The sequence below is a fragment of the Berghia stephanieae genome, chromosome 10 (assembly GCF_034508935.2).
Source record: "Berghia stephanieae isolate SIO BIC M18660-M18661 chromosome 10, UCSD_Bste_1.3, whole genome shotgun sequence".
Taxonomy (NCBI): Eukaryota; Metazoa; Mollusca; class Gastropoda; order Nudibranchia; family Aeolidiidae; genus Berghia; species Berghia stephanieae.
Genome location: NC_088369.1, coordinates 28,420,550 through 28,438,049, shown reverse-complemented (window position 1 = coordinate 28,438,049; position 17,500 = coordinate 28,420,550). Strand labels below are relative to the sequence as shown.

General features: G+C 37.1%; 1 protein-coding gene across 1 annotated transcript in view; it reads right to left on the bottom strand.

Annotated features, from left to right (window-relative positions):
• Window positions 1-2,747: 2,747 nt before the first annotated feature.
• The window catches only part of LOC144980925 (retinal guanylyl cyclase 1-like), a 68,902-nt gene continuing 54,149 nt past the window's right edge, over window positions 2,748-17,500 (bottom strand). Inside the window, exons 8-12 of the mRNA XM_078928863.1 lie at window positions 9,903-10,074; window positions 8,370-8,510; window positions 5,484-5,676; window positions 3,696-3,870; window positions 2,748-3,079 (exon numbers count right to left, since the gene is read on the bottom strand). Of these exons, the coding sequence (XP_078784989.1) occupies window positions 2,964-3,079; window positions 3,696-3,870; window positions 5,484-5,676; window positions 8,370-8,510; window positions 9,903-10,074 (797 nt within the window). The 3' untranslated portion in view covers window positions 2,748-2,963. The remainder of the gene's footprint in view (window positions 3,080-3,695; window positions 3,871-5,483; window positions 5,677-8,369; window positions 8,511-9,902; window positions 10,075-17,500) is intronic.

The window sequence follows — 17,500 nt, the reverse complement described above, 5'->3', positions numbered from 1 at the left end:
TATTAAACATTGGTTGCCTGCCTAATAAGGCAAGTGATTTATCTGCAGCACCATTCACAAGATCGCAGTTATTAAGCCCATTGATCACATGGAACCAAATCTCTATTCCAAGAAATACGAATCGTCCATTTTGTACTAGCACTCTCACAATATCCGCCACTGTTAATAGCCAGGTACTCATTCACAGTAAATAAAGGAGAAGGGACACTATTAAGTTGCCAAAGTCGAGCATATGATATCGTCGTATTATAGGGCTTATAGGCGGTATTGATTACCATGTTCTAAACGCTATTTTGAAAATATCAAATTAAGAAATTAAGGAGCAGGCACCGGTGTAAGATTTTGGGATTTTTTGGGATGACCCAGGTCTTTCACTGATTCTTGTCCTTCGACATGGTCCCCGAGCAGCTCGGAACAAATGCCACTGTATGGGGTGAATCTTTGTTCTGCTGCAACCATTTTCTCAGTTAGAAAAGCTATCGCCTCACATGGATTGGAATCGATTTCAGGTACAGTCGAGACTTGTTCCTGACCTTATGTCAACCCAGCAGTGATTGGGTAGCAAGGTATGCTGGATCTGGCGGAAAGTACTTTGTGATAGGCAAACGTCCTATCCACGGATTGACAAGCAAATTCAACTGTTTAACACTGTATAAACCAGGATAAAATCTGGCGCTACGGGCCTCATGGCTCTGAAGGACTACTATTTCAAGTTTGGTATAATTGCAAGAGTAAAAGAATATATTATTCAAGGTTATCAGGGCAACATAAATCATACGGCAGTTATGCCATTCGCGGCCTCAGATAAATATTCCCATTGACATCAGCAAAGATGATCATTACCTTTAGTTCTGTCTTGCCTCGAAAGGCCACTTTGTAACCACCAAGCACATCTAAAACGTTCTTGCAAGCTTCCGATATGTGGATACGAAACGCTGAAATGGGAAGTGACATTACAAATTAAAGATCTAAACACGATATGTAAAGTCTAAAAGATTTAAGTCATACAGTTTGATAAGTGTGAGTAATAGTGTTTCTAAATTGACAGATTCTAGACCTCGGATAACATTTCAATAAATTTGAATATTCATGGTACTATTTAAAAATGCAGAAGGAAAAGAGTGAACGAAAACATTGCACGCCCCCAATTTTTCAAGAAATTTTGACAAAAGAGTGTCTTTTTTTATTTTAAAAAAATGCTTTATACCGCACGGCGGATTTCCCTATAGATAACAATTAGGAAACCCCAGGAACCACGTAAAACAGAAATAAATGTTCTAATACAACACCAGTCACGAGTTCGTGACCAAATTTCCAGTATTTTGGACACGATTTTTGCAAATTGTATCCATGTTAATGGCACTATCATAAAATATTTCCAAATTATATCAGTTTTTGCCAATTTTATTTCCCCAACAAAGGTATGAAAAACAAATTCCTGAAAATAACAATAAGTTTGAAAAAAAATCCCGAGATATTAGTAATTCTCATTTTTTGTCGCGATCTGTCAAGGGATGCAATACTATGGCACCTGCACACCCACGCCACAATGATAACCCACAGAAGGGTGTATTTAATGATGAATCAAGTCTTAGAGCATACAAGCTGGTAAAGTCCGAATTGCCAATGTACAACCAATAAAGCCAATAAATACCATGAAATGAGATTTGATAACCATGATATAATCAAAATCTGCCTTTGAAGGATTTTTGTAACTAAAAATTCAAATGCATAGATAAACCATTCTGACAACTCTAAACTCGTCAAAAACCAAGCGACTGGTATGGTCAAAATGGCATGGAGGATGATATTATGTAACAGATGAATTAATGAGGTATCACACCTCAGGGTGCACAGCGTGCGATTACAATACTTCCCAAAGAAACTTAAGTCAACGCCGGAGAATGATAGTATCGGGTAACCACAGCCGTTGGTAAAAGTAGCTATTAGTATCAATTCCGATTATTTTCCCGATTGATATAATTATATTACTTACTTTCTTATCCAATCAGCAAACAGTTAAGCTCTAGACCTTCGATCAAGAGCCATGATGTAAAAGTTAGAATATCTTTATGTAGTTGATCCAGGTAACTTTACGGTATGTTACTCGTATAATAATAGTAGGATTGATCGATTGACTATAATATTCCATATTCCTGGTCGTTAATCAGAGCAAAAAGTTTGGTATATTAAACCTTGGTTGCTTGGTTATTAGACAAGTGATTTATCTGCAGCACTCTCTCTCTCACACTCACAAACACACTCCCATTTCAAATAAATCGACTGACTTACTTAGACCATTATTAAATCATGGCACTTTCCTGATGATAATAAAGTCCATCTTTAAAGGTCTTCATATTGCTCAGCAGGTAGATTGTTCCATAAAGATTGTCAACATTGGATGAAGGATATCTCGGCTGCCCCTTTGTATTTTACTTCAATTGGTATTGATTAATTAGTCTCTAGAAGGCCATCCAAACCGTTGCTTATCGTGTTCCAGTGTTCTTTAAAACCGTTCCCTCTCCCCTACTCAGATAGAAGAGGAGTCTGCCCAACCGTTTTCCTTCCGAATCTCACTACTGAACGTTTTGTATGTCTCCAATGTAGAAACTCTTCATCTCCCTGACTGACGTTTTCATATTTTGTAACAAACTGTCTTTACAGGAAGGGTCGTTGCCCCAGCGCTAACCGACAATGCATTGCATCATTTATGTTATTTGTTAGAGCCTTTGATTTGCAGGATAACACACTGGGTTCCAGTTAGCAACATTTCAATATTTTATCAGGCTGTCAATCTATATAAATGTTTGTGAATGTTAACCAAACGGTACTTTTCCTGGAAGGACAAGATGTCCGGGAAAGACGAGCTTTATAAACAAATATTAAAAGTTAATCAATGCTGTCTGTTTCACGCAATGGCTACTAGGATCGATTCTGGTTCAATGAGCATAACGCTCAAAAGTTTACACTTGACACCCACCTGCTCCAGTTGACTCCATACGAGAGGCTGTATTCACAGTGTCCCCAAACAAACAAAATCGGGGCATAGTTAGACCCACCACTCCAGCTACACAAGAACCTGAATGGTTAAAAAAAAGCAAAATAAATTCTGATTTTCAGAACTTCATAGATAAAGAGATTGATAGATAGACAAATAAACAAACCTCAACCAAAAAAAAAACAAACAAACAAAAAAACAAAACAAAACAAAACAAAACAAAACAAAACAAAACAAACAAAAACAAAGCAAAACAACCCCCCCAAAAAAAAAACAACAAAAAAACAACAACAAAAAACAAAAAAACAAAAACAAAACAGAAACCTCCAACAAAACACACAGGCATATCAATAGATAGATTGACACGCACACACACGCACACACACACACACACAATATATATATATATATATATATATATATATATATATATATATATATATATATATATATATATAATTGTCCCCTCTTATTCTTATTAACACTTCAGCATTTTTTCTGCACTTCGCGGCGTCATCAGGACAACATTAAATGTAATCCAAGATCCTTAATTAGTCGAACACTATGAGAGAGAGAAGGGAGAGTGAGAGAGAGAGAGAGAGAGAGAGAGAGAGAGAGAGAGAGAGAGAGAGAGAGAGAGAGAGAGAGAGAGAGAGAAATATATTTTTGATATAACGTTACAATAGTATAATTTTACCCGTGTGTAACCCAATCCTTAGCCTCAGTGGTACATGTGGCATATGGCGGATGGTGAACTCTCCGCATTGGCTGAGTAACATGAGAGCCATAGTACTTATCTCGCCTGCGTGCCGATTGCCGTTCCTAATGGGGAGACCACTCGCTACCATGTAGGCATCACCAATTGTCTCCACCTAGAAGAACAATGACACATATAAATATATTTAAGTGTGATGATCAAGGACAAAATTCTTATAAAGGTACCAGACAGTTTAAAAAGCCAACCAATCAAATACTAGCTGCAACAGTTATTGGAATCTTTAATCATCCTGGTTATAAAAAGTCGTGTGTTCAAAGAAAGATGAAGATATAGTAGTAGTAGTAGTAGTAGTAGTAGTAGTAGTAGTAGTAGTAGTAGTAGTAGTAGTAGTAGTAGTAGTAGTGGTAGCAGCAGCAGCAGCAACAACAACAGCGGCAGCAGCAGCAGCAGCAGTATAGTAGTAGTAGTAGTAGTAGTAGTAGTAGTAGTAGTAGTAGTAGTAGTAGTACTAGTAGTATTAGTAGTAGTAGTAGAAGTAGTAGGAATGGCAGTAGTATTAGTAGTAGTAGTAGTAGTAGTAGTAGTAGTCGTAGTTTAGTAGTAGTAGTAGTAGCAGTAGTAGTAGTAGTAGTAGTAGTAGTAGTAGTAGTAGTAGTAGTAGTAGTAGTAGTAGTAGAAGTAGTTGTAGCAGCAGCAGCAGCAGCAGCAGCAGCAGTAGTAGTAGTAGTAGTAGTAGTAGTAGTGGTTGTAGTAGTAGTAGTAGTAGTAGTAGTAGTAGTAGTAGTAGTAGTAGCAGGAGTAGTAGTAGTAGTAGTAGTAGTAGTAGTAGCTTAACTGCTGGTCAAAATTATTCGCGATGGTGGTGTACGAACGAATCGGCGGTCTCAAGAAGTGGGTGAGAGAGGGATCTAGTAATGACTTTGAGTTTGAAACGAATATTTTTGTGTTCGTGGATAGCTCACACGGTAGAGCCACGCTCTCACCTGCCAGGCGGAGTTGTCGTACCAATAAGGTCGCAGGTTCAAACCCCACCACCGCCGCGAAAAAATTTTATTCTCTATTGTCTTCTGGCACTTTTCTATTCACTTCATATCTTGTTGTTACCAACATAAGTGCCTGCTCCACTCACTTTTCTGAATTAAAAATTCACCCCATACACCGGAGCATACTCAATGTCTCAATCGTTTCTATGTTATATGTTTGTGTTGAGAATATTGGCTATTAAGCTTAACTGCTGGTCAAAATTATTCGCGATGGTGGTGTACGAACGAATCGGCGGTCTCAAGAAGTGGGTGAGAGAGGGATCTAGTAATGACTTTGAGTTTGAAACGAATTTTTTGTGTTCGTGGATAGCTCACACGGTAGAGCCACGCTCTCACCTGCCAGGCGGAGTTGTCGTACCAATAAGGTCGCAGGTTCAAACCCCACCACCGCCGCGAAAAATTTTTATTCTCTATTGTCTTCTGGCACTTTTCTATTCACTTCATATCTAGTAGTAGTAGTAGTAGTAGTAGTAGCAGCAGCAGTGGTGGTAGTAGTAGTGGTAGTAGTTGTAGTAATGGTTGTTTTTGCAGTAGTAGATTTGCTGTTTCCTTTTTTCTGACTGGCAAATGGTTTGCTGTACTTATGCTCCTATCGCATTATGACAGGGTGATGATATAGACGATGATAATGATGAAGATGGCATTGGTGAGGTAATGCTACTACTGTTAGTGTTGCTTCATATAATAATAATGAACATGTCGATAACAGTTTAATGATACTTACCTTATAGACATCGTAGTTATCGATGGTCGCATCAAACATGGTATACAGATCATTGAGGAGGTCAACCACTTGCATAGGGGTTGACATGGCAGAGATGGTGGTGAATCCAACGATGTCCGAGAAATATATGGACACCTCTGAGAAAGTCTCCGCCTCCACAGTCTGACCCAGTTTTAGAGATTCTGCCACGGTGCTGAAAGAGGAGAAAACTTGAATAAAGATTGTGCTTTTTATTATCACTGACGCTTAGCAACAATAATAATGGTGATAATGACTTCTTCTTGTGAACAACTCTATACGTTATGGAAAAGTGACCCCGTTTTCTGTGATTTTATCATACTTTTGAAAAAAGATTAAAAATTGAATAAAAATAATGTTTTTCATTATCGCCAATTAAGCTCTTTAGAAGCTCTGAAATAATAATAATACTATTTTAAAAAATGATGATGACGATAATAATAATAATAATAATAATAATAATAATAATAATAATAATAATAATAATAATAATAATATTAATAATAATAATAGTAATGACAATAATAATAATAATAATAATAATAATAATAATAATAATAATAATAATAATGATGATGATGATGATGATGATGATGATGATGATGATGATGGTGATGATGATGATGATAACAACAACAATAATAACAATAGTAATGACAATAATTCTTCTCGTGGACAACTGTCACACGTTTTGGAAAAAAAAGATTCAGTTTTTGTCGTTCTGACACGGTTCTGAAAAAAAATGGTTCCTCAGAGCCAATGTGCCCATGGAGTCGGAGTTTATCCAGGTTTCTTTAGCGTGAAACAGACAATAACAATTGCTTGCTACCCTTTGGATCGAACAGACCCAATCAGCCAATTTAGTGAGACTTTGTCACCCCTTTGGCTGTCTGAACACAGTGACAAAGCATTTGAGTGACGTCAACCTCTTGTCACCATAAACAAAATATATTAAACAAGAATGATAATTACCAAAAACTGATTTGGCAGATATTGACATATTTTCAAGCACGGACGAATTGTCTTCTAATGATTTCACATACAGCCATAGGGTCAAAGAAGGAGGAAGTAGAAGGATGTTGCATTTATCTTGTAATAAAGCAAACATTTAATTGCTTTTCTATTTGTTTCAAATTAAAATATATAACAAGAAACAATGAAAGGCTTCACGAGTTGTTTTATTTGTTAATCAGAAAATAATACAATTTAGTTCGTTCACCTCCAAGATACTGGAATTAAAAACAGAAAACAAATAGATTCTAATTATCAGACTTAGAATTTAAAAAAACAGGCATAATTGAGAATCCATTAACCAGTTAACTGCCGCACTTTGGAAAATCGCGTATCAAAACAATTTGGCCAGAAAACTCGTCCTTACTTCAAATATCGATCGATTTAAATGATCCTCATCTTGGCAAAAACTCTCAAACCTGGGCCATCGCGAGGTCTTCTTTCAAGTCCCAGGTTTGTGCGTTTCTGCCAAGACGAGGATCAATTAAATCGATCCAAATTTGAAGGACCAGATTTCTGTCCGAATTTTAAAATGCGTGTTTTTTCCAGAGTACGGCAGTCAGCTGGTTAAAATGCGCAAATTACGTCCGCTCCTCGTTATCGCTTAAGTATAATTGAAATCGGATTGGAGTTTTAAGACACCAGTAAATGGATGTTGAATGACGCCAAACCCTGACACGATGACATACACAATGCATCAAGTGGTTCTTGCCACAAAACAAAACAAGTCCATCAATTCGCCTAATTCACGCGAGTTAAAAACAAAATTCCTAAATTGACATGAACGCAATTATAATGTCTGATGCATTTTGCACTCTATAAACCTTTCTCCAAATTGTCTGAATTTTCATCCGTCTTTGTTCTTTCTAAAGTTATTTATTTATTCACCTTTCGTGCGTTTGATTATATTTTATGAACTTAGGGTCTAAGTCGCGTCTTGCATTTCTTTTCAATTTTGTATAGTAAAAACTGAACTGGAATTGAGAGATAATGACGGAAATGTTAAGATGAAGAGGGACGAGGGATTAGAAGGGGGGGGGGGGGGGGGGGGGGGGGGGTTAAAAGGAATATGGTAGGAGGGCTGGCTAGAATGAAAGAGGAGAGGATGGAGAAAAATGATGATGATATTGATGAGGATGATGATGATGATGATAATGGTGGTAATGATGAAAAAGAATAATGATAATAATAACAATAATAATGATAATAATAATAATAATAATAATAATAATAATAATAATAATAATAATAATAATAATAATAATAATAATAATAATAATAATAATAATAATAATATTAAGGAGAAGAAGAAGAAGAAGAAGAAGAAGAGGGGGAGGAGGAGGAGGAGGAGGAGGAGGAGGAAGAGGAGGAGAAGGAGGAGGAGGAGGAGGAGGAGGAGGAGGAGGAGGAGGAGGAGGAGGAGGAGGAGGAGGAGGAGGAGGAGGAGGAGGAAGACACAAGTATGGTAGAAAGTGTCTTCTTCAATACTTTGACTCCTGACTGTTTCACCTAACTGATGATTCAGTACTAAACAATTTGCAAAATTTGTAAACTCTGGTTTTTTTTTTTTAAAGGTTAATGATAAGTATTGCATTGTAAGCTTCAATTTATTAGACGAAGACAGATACTGTGGACGTTTCGGATTTCCCCTCTATCAACAAAACAGGATGAATGAAACACTACAGACGAATGAGATAATGAGATAGTGGCGTTGTTAATGTGAATCATGTTCTTTACCAGTAAATTACTCTTTAAAAGTGAATTACTCTACAATTAAATTACTCTTTACAAGTAAATTACTGGCGGATAGACGTGCCAAAAATTATTAAGATATCACTTTGACTTGTGTTTACTTACGAAGGCAGCATCCGAAACAAAAGCTGGTCTGTCTTCTTCTTCTCCTCCTCCAGTTGCATGGTCCTGTCAGCAACGATGTCCTCGAGATCATTGGAATATTTTTCAAGCATTTTGAACATGGTGTCAACGATGTTGGCCTTTCTGTGAACAGATAAAGATGGTGTTTGTTGGCGGTGGTTGCTGGTGGTAGTGAAGGTGTTGCTGTAGTAGTAGTAATGTGCGGCTATGTGGTCTTGTGGTATGACACTCGCGTTTGGATGGGAAGTCCAGGGTATTAGTCCTGCTCACAGCGCGTATATTTGTCATTGGGAAAGGCGTTTTACTCACATTCTCTCACCGTATTCTGGTGTAAAATGAGTACCTGGCCGCCAGTCTTGCCTCTGTCAGTAAAAGAATGTAACATCGCCGAACAGTCGTTTTGTCTCGTCATAAATGTGAAGTGCTTCTGTTTGTCTTGGGACCTTAGGTAAACACTTTGATCACGTTTAGTGGATGTTACGCTATATAAATGCTAATTTATTTTTGCAAACATTGTCGTAATTGTATTGTTGCAACTGCTTTGGTGATGGTGTAATCATGGCTGTTGTAAAGGCGGTGTAGTGGCGATATTGTTGTATGGTGGTGTGGTTGTGGTTATCAATACAGATGGTGTAATTTTGGTAATTGTAATGGCGGTGTATCTAGTATTGTTGTATGGTGGTGTGGTTGTGGTTATCGGTACAGATGGTGTAATTTTGGTAATTGTAATGGCGGTGTATCTAGTATTGTTGTATGGTGGTGTGGTTGTGGTTATCAATACAGATGGTGTAATTTTGGTAAGTGTAATGGCGGTGTATCTAGTATTGTTGTATGGTGGTGTGGTTGTGGTTATCAATACAGATGGTGTAATTTTGGTAAGTGTAATGGCGGTGTATCTAGTATTGTTGTATGGTGATGTGGTTGTGGTTATCGATACAGATGGTGTAATTTTGGTAATTGTAATGGTGGTGTATCTAGTATTGTTGTATGGTGGTGTGGTTGTGGTTATCAATACAGATGGTGTAATTTTGGTAATTGTAATGGCGGTGTATCTAGTATTGTTGTATGGTGGTGTGGTTGTGGTTATCAATACAGATGGTGTAATTTTGGTAATTGTAATGGCGGTGTATCTAGTATTGTTGTATGGTGGTGTGGTTGTGGTTGACGGCAGAGATGGGGTGACTGTGGTTGTTGTAATGGAATAAACAGGTCTTCTGAGAAGGAATAATGTAGTTCGTAAAAGAATTTTATCAGCTCTTCAATTTTTGTGGATTTGAATGTTTAGTATTAAATGGAAGACTGTTCCATGATAATTTGTTTTAGAATGAAGAAATTTGGAAGCTTGTGCACTCTTTTTTGCTTTGATTTTTAAAAAGAAATTATATCTTTTAGGAGGAACAACAAGGGTGAATAAAAACTTATTGTTCACTGGCCTCTTGTGTAATACGGGGAGGTTTGTAGGTGACAATTCTAGGTCAATGTAATTGATACGATAGCCAATACTACATTTCTTACTTTCCACCGGTGAGTTTCTTGAACTGGTCGTAGATTTCATCAAGAGAGGGTCTCATCTCAGGCATTTCCGCCCAGCATTGCTTCATAATCTGGATGAATTGTGGCGGGGCCGCCTGAGGCGTGACAGACGGCCTAATGAGTGGCGGGGGTTTCTTCAGCTTTCGGACAACCTCTGGAAGAACATTAAAAAGTGTAATGGTAGAGAATAGATTATAATTTAAGCGACATGTCTGCTCTTTGACATGATATTGCATCGAACGCATGGCAGAGAACGACCAGTTACAAAATACAATAATTACATTATTACAGATCTGGGCCACAATTGGAAGTTTTCTTCTCTCCCCCTCCCCCCCCCCCCACACACACAAGGCTAATTCAATGCCGGAACCAATTTCATCTAATATTTCAATTTTTAAAACGCAAAGTTTTCTATTGTTCTGACAGATATGTTTTGGAGTTATTTTTACATAAAACAATATATGACACGGACATGGTCTAAGAAATTGATTACTTCCTTTTTTATTAGACAAAACATATCGAATATAGCAAAGTATGATCTTCAGTTATTCAAGCAAAAAAGACGCACGTTGAATATCTCCTTGTAATAGAGATCTATGTGACATAGAAACTGAAAATAGGAACGGTAAATACAATGTTATTATTCCCCCCAGACAGACACAAGCTGTTAACAGTCAGGTACTCATTTTACACCTAAGTACTCTGAGAGAATTAGAGTAAAGAGCCTTTTTCTAAAGACTCAACTATGTGCCATTCTGAACAGGACTCGAATCCTGGACCTTCTTTTCCTAAAGTGAGTGCCATATCAAAAGATCACTATATATATATATATATATATATATATATATAATATATATATATATATATATATAAATAGAAATATATATATATATATATATATATATATATATATATATATATATATATATATATATACATACATATACATATATATATATATATAAATAGAAAATATATATATATACATACATATACATATATATATATATATGCGTGTGTATAAATTATATCATTTATATATATATATATATATATATATATATATATTTATATATATATATATATATATATATATATATATATATATATATATATATAAAATACATTGTACGCTGGTTCATTGATTCGCATTATACCCTCTTCCAGATTGAATTTCATCCTGCGACTCAATCATTTAGGATATTGTTGGAGAGAGAGAGAGAGAGAGAGAGAGAGAGAGAGAGAAAGAGAGAGAGAGAGAGAGAGAGAGAGAGAGAGAGAGAGAGACAGACAGAGAGAGAGAAATGCTGTAAACTGTGTCAATTACCTCAGACTCAAAAATAAATTCTTATATATGTTATAATATTATGTCGATATATCAATTGCACTATCTTACTCTCTCTCTTGTTTTGTCTTTAGCATCATACATCTCCATTGGTATCTTTATTTTCCCCGTGGGGAATTACCCCGTTCGTTGATTCGGAATTATCCATGGAAATCCCAATAAATGAATCCGTTAAGTCCTGGGACATTCCCTGATGCCTCCAATTTCCCATGGCTTGTGTCCGTGTCTTTGAATAAATCAATCTGGACGACACCCGTCAACTCCGATCATTTCCATAACATTTTTTAAAGACTACACTTTAGCAAACCATAACAAGCCACTTTTATGCCTATCCATTCTGTTACCAAAGTAGTTGTGCCACTTTATGATTAGTTATGCAATCTATTCAATATTCGTCCTCCGAAGGACTCGTTACATACACACTTCCAAGGAGTTTGGAACCGAAAGTCACGACTTTTCTGTCCTTTTAAACATTTTGGGCTATAAATTAAATTTCAAAGACCAAGTTTATCCCAACATAAAAAAAAATTAAAACATGAACTTTTATCCTAGTGCAATATCTACTAAATGTGCTCAAAGCGCTTTACAAGGGATCCCGGGCCAACAGCAACACTTAACATGTAGGACGGGACATAACACCTGTTAGGCGATATTACAATTTTTTCGGACAGAGACAACGCTGTTGACGACCAAGTACTCATTTTACACCTGAGTACGGTGAGAGCATGTGAGTAAAGAGCATTTTCCTAGGACTTAACAATGCGCCTAGCGAGGCTCGAACACAAGACCTTCCGATCCGAAAGCAAGTGTCATACCACTAGACCATATAGCCGCACAATAATACAGCTTTGAGACGATGGGTCACATTTCATCACCAGACTCAGGTGTAAAAAGAATACCTGGCTTCTGAAAGTGTTGTCTATCTCTTAAAAAAAAAAGGAAACATCGCCTTACATGCTTATTGTCTCGGAACTTCATGTCCAGTCATGTTCATAGATTTGGACCCTTGTGAAGCGATTTCAAGTGGATAACGCTCTGTATAAAAGCTCACTCGTTTTTAACCAGACCTCAAGAAGTCGGGACTCAGGATATACACCACGTTTGAAATCACTTGGTTTTGGAGTGGTGGATGGCGCCGATTGCATAGTGTCCCACTCACGGTCAAGGGGAGTTGTCGTATCAGTTAGGTCCCGGGTTCGAGCCCCCATCGCCGCGAAATTGTTGTTCTCTATTGTGTTCTGGAACTTTTCAACTCACTTCAATTTCTGTTATTATCAACATAAGTGCCTGGTCCACTCACTTTTCTGAATTAATATTCACCCCAAATACCGGAGCTTACTCAATTTCGGAATCGTTTCTATGTTACATGTTTGTGTTGAGAATATGGCTATTGAGCTTAAATGCTGTCCAACTAACAAACTTCGGGGTGTTTGTGTGTTGAACATATGACCTTAAGAAGTCGGGGAGAGCGGCTCAAGATAGACACTGAGTTTGATACTACCTTTTTCTTTCGGAGTGGTGGATACCTCTGGCAGTAGCGCCACGCTCTCCCAGGCCAGGCGGAGTTGTCGTATCAGTAATGTCGCGAATTCGATCCTACATCGCCGCGAAATGTTTATTCTCTATTGTCTCCTGGCACTTTTTTTTTCTCACCTCATTTTCTGTTTCATTCAATTTAAATGCCTGCTACACTCACTTTTCTGAATTCATATTTAACCAATTGACTGCCAAACTCTGGAACATTACGTGTTTTTTCATGTGTTTTTTGTGTCTTTTTTCCTTTTTTAAAAACTGCCATACTTTGGAAAAACACGCATTAAAATTTTGGCCAGAAAATTCGTCTTTCAAATCTCATTCGATTTAAATGACCATCGCGAGGTCCCAGTTTCAGAGTTTTTGCCATTTAAATAACCCTCACTGTTAACGGACAGGTACTCATTGTACACCTGAGTGCGGTGAGAGATTGCGAATAAAGAGCCTTTTCCAAGGACTCCACAATGTCGAAACCAGGACCTTCCGATCCCAAAGTTAGTGTCATACGACAAGACCACATAACACATTGGCTAAAAAGACCCATAATATGTGGAAGGAATGTATAGATCATTTGCATTTATTGCCTATCCTATAGAAAACGCCGATGAGAGGCGGAAGTTGCTGTCTGGAGGATTAGCCTCAATTTCTGAGGGATGCCCTGTGTACACTGGAATCTCTTATGAAATAATTGGCTGGTCTTTATTTTATTAACAAATATGCAAGTCTGAATAAAGCAGATTCTATGCGTTTGCTCCTTAGAAATATAAATTTACATATTGAAAATAATTCGTTGTAACAAAAGCAACAAAATAAATAAAAAACGAACAATAAGTAATAAAGCTGTAGGATTATTTCGTATGTAAATAGACTCAAAGAAAAATGTACTCCCTCCCCTGAAAGAAACGAAACCAAAAAAACAAAAACAAAATAAAACAAAAAAAAAACCCCAAAAAAACAGAACTCAAAAAAAAGCCCCCCCCCCCCCCCCCCCCCCGCCCCCAAGAAAAAAAATCACAAAAACATCCCCAGAAATAACAAAAAAAAAAAAACAACCCAAAAGCGAAAAAACAAAACAAAAAACAAACAAACAGAAAAACAAAAATAAATACAAAACAACAAAGAAACAAAAAGATTCCTAAAACACCACAAGAAACTAAACAAAAAAAACCCCTCCTAAAAACACCACCATCAACAACAAAAAACAAAAAGAAAAAAACCAAATAAACTAAAATACAAAACAAAAAAAAAACAAAAAAACAAAAAACAAAAAAAAAGGCAAAACAAACAAAAACAAAACAAAACGAACCAAACAAAAAAAAATAGTTACAAAAAACAAATGAAAATATACAAAACAGAACAACCCTCCCATCCCCCTGAAAAATGCAAGCTAGACAAAACAAATAAAAAAAAAAAAACAGAAAAAAACACCCTTCCCCCCACCAAACAACAAATTTAGGAACATTTAGGACACAGACCCGTTATCTATCCTCTTAGAGTTATTTGTTATTTGTTATATTTATAATTATTGTTATTACCCATTCACAACATATTATTTAAATTTATCATACTGGTTGTGCTGAGAAAGGAAATGAGTCCATAACGTTCATTTTTAGCACCATTTTAAAACTCGGACTACAGGCAGTACCTAATCCATCTCCTACTAATGTCATAATATAATGTATATGGGTAATCAGGCAAATGGGGCACCAGAATTGAAAAAGTTTACAATTATTTGTTCAATGTTTTTTTTTTTTTTAATATCGACGCCAATGCCTTTCTTCTTATCACAAGACTGAATATCAAAATCAAGAAAACTAAACTACTGAAAATAAATACAACTAATATCGAGAATCTAGAGATTGATGACAGTCCCATTGATGAAGTAGAGGCCTTTACATATCTTGGTAGCATAGTAGACAAAAAACAGGGGGGGGCAGAGAGAGAGAGAGAGAGAGAGAGAGAGAGAGAGAGAGAGAGAGAGAGAGAGAGAGAGAGAGAGAGAGAGAGAGAGAGAGAGAGAGAGAGAGAGAGAGAGAGAGAGAGAGAGAGGCTAGGATGGGTAAAGCAAGAGCAGCCTTTATCTTGTTAAAAAATTCTGGTCTTCTGGACCAATACAAAGGAAAACAAAGATTATATTAGTAACATTTTCAACACCAGTGTGAAATCGGTGTTGCTGTATGGCTTAGAAACATGGCGTTTGAATAATAACACAAGCCATAAAATAGAGGCCTCCATCAACAACTGTATGAGAAGAATACTACAAATTAGATGGCATGACAAAACTAGAAATACAGATCAATGGGAAATGACAGGCCAAAAAGAAATAGAAGTAAAAATTAAGAGGAGGAGATGGAAATCGCTTGGCCACACCCTGTGAAGGCCTGCAACAAACATTACCTGGCAGGCTCTAACAACGAATTCGCAGGGAACGAGGAAGAGAGGGCGGCCAAGAAATATCTGGGGAAGGAATAGCTGGAGAGGGCCATTGATGGAGGACCTACCGTAACAATTGCTTGCTACCCTTTGGATAAGATGCTAGTCTGTTGCAAAGTACTTTCCGCAAGATCTTGCAGATCCAACTCCCCAATCATAGCTGAGTGGACAGGGGGTCAGAAAAAATCTACACTTCACAGGATTGATCTCAGTCCCATTGTAAGTAAGGCGAGTGCTCTTCCAACTGAACTATAGATAGACCGAAGATGACGTCACTCTGGGATTTGTTATTGCATTTTGCCATCTGCGATTATAAGTAATTCTCACTTAACTGTATTATCCAGACTATAAACGTTCCGTTTTGTGTGTTGGTCCGTTATACTTCCAGATGGCAATGTTGTGAGCTTCTTTACCAAGCGCATACTATCTATAGATGCACTTGGCTAAGAAGTTCACAACATTGCCATCCGGAAGTATAAGGGACCAACACAAAAAAACTTTGTGTAACATTGAACGTTTATAGTCTCGTTAATACAGTTGAGTGAGAATTACTCATAAACGTGGATGGCAAAAAGGAATAACAAAGACCAGAGTGACGTCATCTTCATTCTATCTATAGGGGGGCCCCACGTGTGTACTGATTGACCTGTGGTACTCAATCTATTAAGTACACACTGCACAATGCCGACTTTCAATTTCGTGTTTCTGCTTCGTTGTCGTTACCCATGTGATGTGTGATAGGGAATATTGCCATAAAACGTCAAACGGATGATCAGGGTTTGACTGACTTGTTCCGATTAGCCAGGGACATTGTCCCTAGGACAGCGGTAAAATCCTTCGGGAATTCGTCCCAATTTACTTTGTTCCTTCTAGAATAAACCTCAATTTGTGAAAAGTTCTTTAAACCAAGACTTTAAAGAAATTTTGATTTCTTGTTTGAAGTCTCAGGCTGAAGAAATTTTAACAAGTTGAGTGTCATCATGATAATCAAGATATGAATTATCAAAAGTTCTGCCCAAAGTATATAAGAATAGTGGTTTGTCAGGATAAAAAACAGGCAAAAAAAAAAAAAGAAAAAAAAAGAAAAAAACAAAACAAAAAACAACAAACAAACAAAACAAAAAAACAAAAAAAAAAATAATAAAAGAAAAAATAAAACAAAATAAAGAAAATCAAACCAATTTGAGCTTCTTTACATAAAGCTACATCCAATGAACGTGGTGCTCAAAGCACTTTACAAATTGCTCGTGGCCAACAGCAACGTATGGCATGTAGGACCAGACATGACGCCTGTTAGGCGATAAAATTACAATTCTTTTCCGACAGAGAAAATGTTGATAACGGTCATGACTCGCAAGCTCGTGAGTTATTTGACGCGATAAAAATAACTCATTTAATAAATCCAAACGAGTGAAATAATTCTATATTATTAGTTCACGGATAACAGAAGAAAAGGGGGAAATGGGGAAATGCAAAAAGTGTCCATTTCCGTCGGACAAGTGTACTTGACACTATTTTGGGTGGTTAGGTGAATAGATCCTGATGAAGTTCTTCCGTGAAATCATACAATAGAACTAATCACGTCAGTGTTCGGGATTTCCGTCTCTCAACATAAGGAGTAAAATCACGGTTTGCGAACCGAAGGCATTGAATTTTTCAAGTCATGTATGAATTAAGCCAACAAATTAGGGAGCAGGCACTGCTGTAGACACTGTTTCATACACGCTTTTTCAGATCTTCGTTACTTTAACCGACGTGTTTATATTTGCAGGTCTGATAACCCAATCTGTTATGAGCTCATTGTAGCAATGGAAATTACACACTCTCGACCCAACGAAATAATTTTCCATTACAACAATGCTAAATCACGCCTATAATTTGAGTTCGGTTATCAGACCTGCACATATGTGGACGTTGACCTCAACCATGTACCTATGTCAAGGCTAACACAGCCTATGTGTGCCCTGACCTATGTACATTAACTATCGAATATTAGATGGACATCTCCGTCAACTATTCAATGCATAGTGCTGATTGACCTCATTTGTTATAATTAACAAGCTTCGGGTGGGCGGAGGGGTGCGCCAAAATTCTGAAAAAAAAATAGACGGGCAGTGGGGGGGGGGGGGGGGGGGACTTCGAATTGATACAGTAGAGTTTATTATTCTCTCTATTATGTTTACGTTGCGCACACGAGGAGCTGTATATTTCTTTTTCTACAATTAATTATATTTCTGCTGCTTTTATTTTGAGGTCTAAAGAATTACAC